This window comes from Engraulis encrasicolus, chromosome 20 (assembly GCF_034702125.1).
Source record: "Engraulis encrasicolus isolate BLACKSEA-1 chromosome 20, IST_EnEncr_1.0, whole genome shotgun sequence".
NCBI lineage: Eukaryota > Metazoa > Chordata > Actinopteri > Clupeiformes > Engraulidae > Engraulis > Engraulis encrasicolus.
Window position 1 is genome coordinate 37518104 of NC_085876.1, and position 7500 is coordinate 37525603.

At 42.0% G+C, this 7500-nt stretch overlaps 1 protein-coding gene across 1 annotated transcript in view; it reads left to right on the plus strand.

The window, feature by feature from the left end:
* Positions 1-7500, plus strand: part of khdrbs3 (KH domain containing, RNA binding, signal transduction associated 3) — a 265883-nt gene that overhangs the window by 195233 nt on the left and 63150 nt on the right. The window contains exon 4 of the mRNA XM_063185893.1: positions 4957-5103. Within this exon, the coding sequence (XP_063041963.1) occupies positions 4957-5103 (147 nt within the window). The remainder of the gene's footprint in view (positions 1-4956; positions 5104-7500) is intronic.

Consider the following 7500-nt stretch of genomic DNA (forward strand, 5'->3'; position numbering starts at 1 on the left):
GGGCCAAAATCAATATCTGGAATGAAGTCGCGGGCTGAACTCAACAGTTATTTAAAAAAATTGACAAAAAATTGTGCAAGCATGCACTTCATACTCAAAGTTAAATTTCACATACATTCTTTCCAATCATATTTGTCTGTTCAAATGTGCCAGCACATCCTGTCATACAGCAAATGTCATGTTCAAGTTGTGTTACGCTATACATTAATGATGTATGTGGGCCAACTGTAATACACATTTGAAATGATCTTGAGGGCCGAATAAAATGGCTCCATGGGCCAAATTTGGCCCCCGGGCCTGAGTTTGACATCCCTGATTTAGGGTATTGCATGGGAGTTGTGAAACCTAGCTATCTTGATATCTTGGTAGTCTTTTCACACCACGGTGTCAAACTCAAGTTGAGGACTAAAATCGAAATCTGGAACAAAGTTGCGGCCCGAAGACAACATTTCTTTACAAAAATTGACTAAAATTGTGTGTGCATGCACTGGATGCTCATAAATAAGTTTCACACACACTCTTTCCCATCACATATGATTAGTGTTGAATATGACTGTGAGCTGTTTCATTGGTCTGAGCCCATTCACATTCCTATGACATACCAAAATTCATGTTCAAGTCTTATTACTGTAAGCTATACTGAAAAAGGTGTATTTGGGCCAACTGTAATGCACATTTGAAGTGATCTCCTGGGCCAAATAAAAGCACTCTGCGGGCCAGATTTGGCCCCCGGACCTGAGGTTGACATCCCTGATTTCGGGTATTGCCTGGGAGTTGTGAAACATAGCTATCTTGATATATTGATAGTCTGTTAACACCACGGGTGTCAAACTCAAGTTGCGGACCGAAGGCAATTTTCTTTACAAAAATTGACTAAAATTGTGTGTACATGCACTGGATGCTCATTAAGCTATACTGTAAAAGGTGTATAGTAAAGTCGCCTAATTCCGCCCGTCCCCCAATTCCGCCCGCCTACTTATAAGTGATTATAGTTAATTATGTATCCACTGTTTAAGTCAGGAATGGATATCGACATGATACGGAGTTTGTATGCTTAATATTTGAAACGGTGATGACATTTAAAACCGAGTCAAACGGCCATAAACAGCATTGTAATGAAGGGTGTCGTAACGGCAGATGGAACTTTAATTTCACGACGACATTCTGGCTATAAACTCGCCCTGGCCGCTTCCCTGTTTCACTTTAGGACCAAAATTATTGAACCGTTTCCACAGTAACGACCAAACTAATCACAGTTCCTGCATCGGTAAAGCCAGGACTACACGTGTGAACCAAATCAACACAACAGCATGAAGGAATAATAAACCGTAACGGAAATACAGACGTGACCTGAAATCAAGCGGGCGGAATTGGGAGCCTTTCGCCGTAGAATTGTGCTGAAGCTAGATTTTGGACATGCTGGACGTTATCGCCAAATTACGATAGAAAGGACTACCAATGTTAGCTAATATTGCTTATTACCTCATCTACACAGTTACCGCTATCCAAAAATACACGATAGCATAATTAAATATTATTTGAAAGAGTAATATTATCACGTTTTCAGTGAAGTGATCAGTGAAGTGGGCGGAATTTGGCGACCTTACTATATTTAGGCCAACTGTAATGCACATTTGAAGTGATCTGGTGGGCCAAATAAAAGCACTCTGCGGGCCAGATTTGGCCCCAGGGCCTGAGGTTGACATCCCTTGTTTACACCAAAATATGAAGAGTTCAGATGCAAAACCCCCTAAGTGCCTTTTCAGAAAATAATCTTAATTCATTTTTATTTAATACAAAGCTATCAAAATCGCATCTTCTTTTATTTTATTTTATTTATGTACTATAACTATTTATATGTATTATCAAGTAAATGAATGTAAACCAAACCAACAACAGGGTTAAAAATATAGAAGTGCAGGTCTTCAGAAATGGAGTTAGGGGGTTTTGCATCTGAACTCTTCATATCATTTCCAGGCCAAGGCTGCTTTCTGATCCCTCCTTCATCTTCTTCTCTCTCATTGTCACATCTGATGAAAGACCATTAAAGCTAAAAATACAAAGATATTTGCTTTGTGTGCATGTGCGTGTGCTTGTGTGCCTGTGTTTCTGTGTGGCATTGAAGAGATTATCTTGCCATTTTCAGCTCTTGGCTATAGTAAACTGTGATGTATTGTCACATTATATTATGTTTTTAAGCTTTTTATTAATGAAAGTGTCTCATTTCCAGATGACTGTAAGAGGAAAGAATGACTCGAAATAAGAGTGTAAAATGATATGTTGTGGTTAAGGAGCCGCACAGATGGAGCCACTTTTAATGCACGAACAAGATACTTTGATGTGTGTGTGTGTGTGTGTGTGTGTGTGTGTGTGTGTGTGTGTGTGTGTGTGTGTGTGTGTGTGTGTGTGTGTGTGTGTGTGTGTTTGTGTGTGTGTGTGTGTGTGTGTGTGTGTGTGTGTGTGTGTGTGTGTGTGTGTGTGTGTGTGTGTGTGTGTGTGTGTGTGTGTGTGTGTATGTCTGTGTGTGTGTGTGTGTTGCCCTGAAGAAAATAGGATGTCTTTGTCTTAAGTCTCATGACAGTTATTTGGTAGACTTACTCTGTAAACAAACACTGTTCTTTGAAGAAGACGCATCAGCAATGTCTCTTTGTTTCCGGTGCTTAGACAGCCTCTTAGCTTTTCTTTCTCATGTTTCACATCACTCAAAAGTACTGCAGTCGAAAAGACACACATGTAAATGTGTATGGCCACACACACACGCGCGCGCGCATGCACGCACGCACACACACACACACACACACACACACACACACACACACACACACACACACACACACACACACACACACACACACACACACACACACACACACACACACACACACACACTTTCTATTTTTTTGCCATGTCGAAGAGTTCAACGCTCTAAGAGTTGAATATTAGTTAATTCAGCACTTAGAGTCCATTTGATCATTCTACTTCAGAGCGCATTTGGCCCTATCAAGTGCTGTGTAGTAAGTGTTGATTTGATTCAGTGCATTGCATTGTAGCTGATGCTTTTATCCAAAACAACTTACAGTTATTTCCTGGGTGTTGGTTACAGTCCCCGGTTTGGTGCCTTGCTCAAGAGCACTTCAGCCATGAATGACATGGATTTGAACATACAGCTCCAGGCCACTTTATTAGAATAGCACGAGAAAGTTGATTTATTTCCATAATTCCATCAATAATGTTAAACTGTCATGGATTATAGATTCATGGCCCAGTTTTTTAGCTATTCCAATCAGCTGTTCTTGTTTGTTGACCTGGTGTCCCACGCTTCACTCTTCAATATACCCGTAGATTTCCATGCCACCTTTTGGCGCTAACCCACCAGTTTAATTCTAAATCACCAGAAATGAAACCCCATTGAAAATGAATGGGGTTTTATTTCTGGTGAGTGAGTGAATCCACAATCCATGACAGTTTATATTATTGATGGAATTATGGAAATAAATCAACTTTTTCATGCTATTCTAATTAAGTGGCCTGGAGCTATAACCTTCTGATTACAAGTCTAGCTCCAGCCGCAACAGCAGCCAACTTACGCATATCCACGGTCCGGTCTGGTCTTAGTGGGCCAATCGGATGAAACGCTATGACATGTTATTTCACTTAAAGGGACACTGTGTGAGATTTTTAGTTGTTTATTTCCAGAATTCACGCTGCCCATTCACTAATGTTACCTTTTTCATGAATACTTACCACCAGCATCATATTACTCATTATGACTGGAAAAATTGCATTTTTCATACATGAAAAGAGGGATCTTCTCCATGGTCAGCCATTTTGAATTTCCAAAAATAGCCATTTTTAGCTGCAAAAATGACTGTACTTGGACCAAACTATTAAATATGTGTTTAATACTTAGTAAAACTCTCATGTAAAGATCAAATTTGGCAATAGGCAGCCCAGTTTCAATATGCAGCATAGTTGCAGTACCTTTTTTGACCATTTCCTGCACAGTGTCCCTTTAAAGGCATTTTTTCGTGTGTGTGCGTGGCGGGTGGGGGTTGAGATGGGGATTGGAGTTGGTGGTCGGCAGAGGTGGAACGTAACTAAGTATTTTTACTTCGTTACTGTACTTAAGTAGTTTTTTCTGGAATTTGTACTTACTTGAGTAAAAATAAAAATGCAGACTTTTACTTTTACTCAATTACCTTTTTTGACAATTACTTGTACTTTCTACTCCTTACATTTCTAGGAGAAGACTTTGTTACTAGTTACATTTATCCTAGGTTTTCCTGTTGTGTTTCGTGGATATTTCAGTAGCCTCAGCTGCGGGCAGGGAGGCGGGACCAAGCCCCTCTTCCAAATTGACACCCAGACAGAAAATATACTTTTAAAAACATTAACAGGACTCCATAGTCATGTTCAAATGGAACCGAAAACCGTTGCAGACAATTTTTCCTATTGTATCAAGTAGGTAGACATGGAGAAAGACAGCCATTGCGCGTGTAGGCCTACTTGTACTTTTGTACTGAAAAGTACATTTAAAAGTTAGTACTTAGGACTTTTACTGAAGTACGTTTTTGGTAAACAACTTTTACTTTCACTTGAGTAATTTTTTCGCAGGGTACTTCTACTTTTACTTAAGTACACAACTTCAGTACTTCTTCCACCTCTGGTGGCCGGTGGTCGGTGGTCGGGGTGAGGGAGGGGGCGTTGCCTGGGGCGCCGGCCATTGTAGGATCGCCATGGCCATTGTAAGATCGCCACTGCGTATGTCCAACCGTTCTCCACCCTCAATCTCACTCCTTTCATTATCCACTCACTTCTGTGGTAGTACTCCAGACATGTGTGGGCTCGGGGCTCAATGCTAACATCGTTATACCAATGTTAAATGGCTTATCGATGCTAACTGTGTTTCATCAATGTCAAATAGATGCTAACCGCATTATCGTGTCTGGTGTACAGGAAGAGGAGCTACGGAAGAGCGGAGAGGCCAAATACCAGCACCTGAACGAGGATCTGCACGTGCTCATCGAGGTGTTCGCGCCACCCGCAGAGGCCTACGCCAGGATGGGCCACGCCCTCGAAGAGATCAAGAAGTTCCTCATCCCGGTATGAACTTTGCATTTTATTGTTGCATTGTTAATCTAAGACGTACCATTTTAATTTTGGAAATAACTGTTCGGACGTCCTCTCATCTATGTGTGAATTCTTGCCATTCAAGCATTTTTACAACATACTTTTAAAACATAGTATATCTTTTGTTTTTCAATGAAATGCCCAATTAAAAAAATGACAATTTCCCAAAATGTTCCAAAATAGACAGTACTTTTGCAACAAAGCTCTTCTAACATAGCTGAGAAAAAGGGAACAAACAGGGAAGATATGACAAACAAACAAAACAAACAGAAAACTGGAAGAGCTCACGACTTTGTTTTTTTTTCATCTCTTCTTTAATTTTCCTCTTGGAGCAGGCGTCACTCTTCATTATTTAATCTCTGAGGGTGCTGGCCCAAATATTAAATTCAATGTTTCAAGAAGGAGGCCGCACCTTACATAGCAGTGTTTTTTTTTATTGCTCAAACGCGTTTCGGCGTGTGCCTTCTTCAGTGTGTACAAGGTGCGGCCTCCTTCCATCTCTTCTTTACACACTGATTCTTCATCCTCTCATTTACATTTCTTTTTTCATCTACCTCTCTTTTTCTCTCTCGCCCTCTTTCTCTGTATGTGTCTGTGTGTGAAGTTACTAAATATGAAGGACACATCGTCCACTGGGATAACACACTACCAGACTTGCTTTACCTTGCGCCCATCTGTTATGTTCATCCTCCACCCCTCCTTTTTATTCACCCCTTACTTGCACACTTCCTCTCTGCCCGTCTGAATCTTTTGTCTCGTTCAAAAGTAAGTCTCTAAGCTCTTTCATGGGGTCAGAATGAGGTCAGTGTTTCTTGCGACACAGCAGTGTCAGAGGACCGGAGTAAGATGTCTGTCATGCTCGATGATAGCCCAGATAATACCCCCAGAGCTATGCAGACCTTCAGCAGAAATAAAAGAGAGAGAGAGAGAGAGAGAGAGAGAGAGAGAGAGAGAGAAATGGACGGTAGAGATCTCTCTGGCCTTTGAAGTGGGCAAGCCAGATGAGAATCAGCCATGTCTAACAGCATGTTTTAGACTTGTTTTACACAAGGCCAGGAAAGAGTACATTTGTGCATGCCTGACTCTGTGTGTGTGCGTGTGTGTGTGCGTGCGTGTGTGTTCCTGTGTGTGTGTGTGTGTGCGTGCGTGCGTGCGTGCGTGCGTGTTTATGTGTGTGTGTCCGCAAAGGGGCGGGCGGTACTCATCTGAATGAAGGATTACAGCCATTGAGTGAAATCATAGAAACCAGACATACGGGATAAGTAAGAAAGGAAATAGGGAAAGAGACAGAGACAGAGAGAGGGCGTGAGGTAGATGCAAGTGCCAGTGTTAATGAATTCCGATCCACCAACTCTTGAGCATCATCCTCCACTTCTTCCTCTTATTCCTCCCCCTCATCTTTCCTTCTCTCCCTGATGAGTCATTGATAATCAGTCATCACCACCCCTAAAGGACCAGTAGCAGTACAGCCAACCAGTTATGCACAGAGAAACTCTTGTCCCTCGGCTCTCTCCTTCCTCTTCTTCCTCTTCCTCCTCCATCCTCCTCTTACTCCTCCTCCTCCTCTTGGTCTGGTCTCTCAGTCTCCCCTGAGTAGTAATTTACACCCATTAATCACCATGCATGACTCCATCCTCCTCGGACACCAAATATGGCTCAGAGAGAGAGAGAGAGAGAGAGAGAGAGAGAGAGAGAGAGAGAGAGAGAGAGAGAGAGAGAGAGAGAGAGAGAGAGAGAGAGAAAGAGAGAGAGAAAGAAAGAGATAGAGAGAGAAAAAGAAAGAAATATATATATATATATATATATATATACAGGGGTGCACATAACTGGTACGCAGGTGCGCATGCGCACCAAAAATTAGCAATGCGTACTGCCACCTTGGTCACTACAGCGCACTTGCGTACTGACTATCCCTCCTGAAAGATAAGAGAAAGAGAAAGAGACTGTTGATGTTGGTGAATGGTCAAACATGTCCAAAAAGAAACAGACAACAGTAGCCTAATCAGTTTCTTTGGAGTTTCGCCAACAACAAAGAAAATTGAGTGAGATTGAAAAAAAAAACTTTCCGAGAAGTGGCTCCAAGTGCCGTGGCTTGAGGCTAATGATGAGCGGACAGAAATGTAGTGCCAGTCCCTTGAAATGCGGAATCGTTCCGTATGTGGCAGTGGAATCATGCGTTCCGTGTTGAACAGGTAAGGGACGCGATGTGTCCCGTTTTCTCATGAATGCCTAAAAATAGACATGTCACTCGCATATCAACTGTAGCCTAAATCTAACGACAGTCGGCGCGAGCGCGACCGAGTTGAGCTCCTGAGGCTCTCTCCTCCCTCCATCATTATGGACTTGTGCCGTCTGTTTCTGTTAACTCCG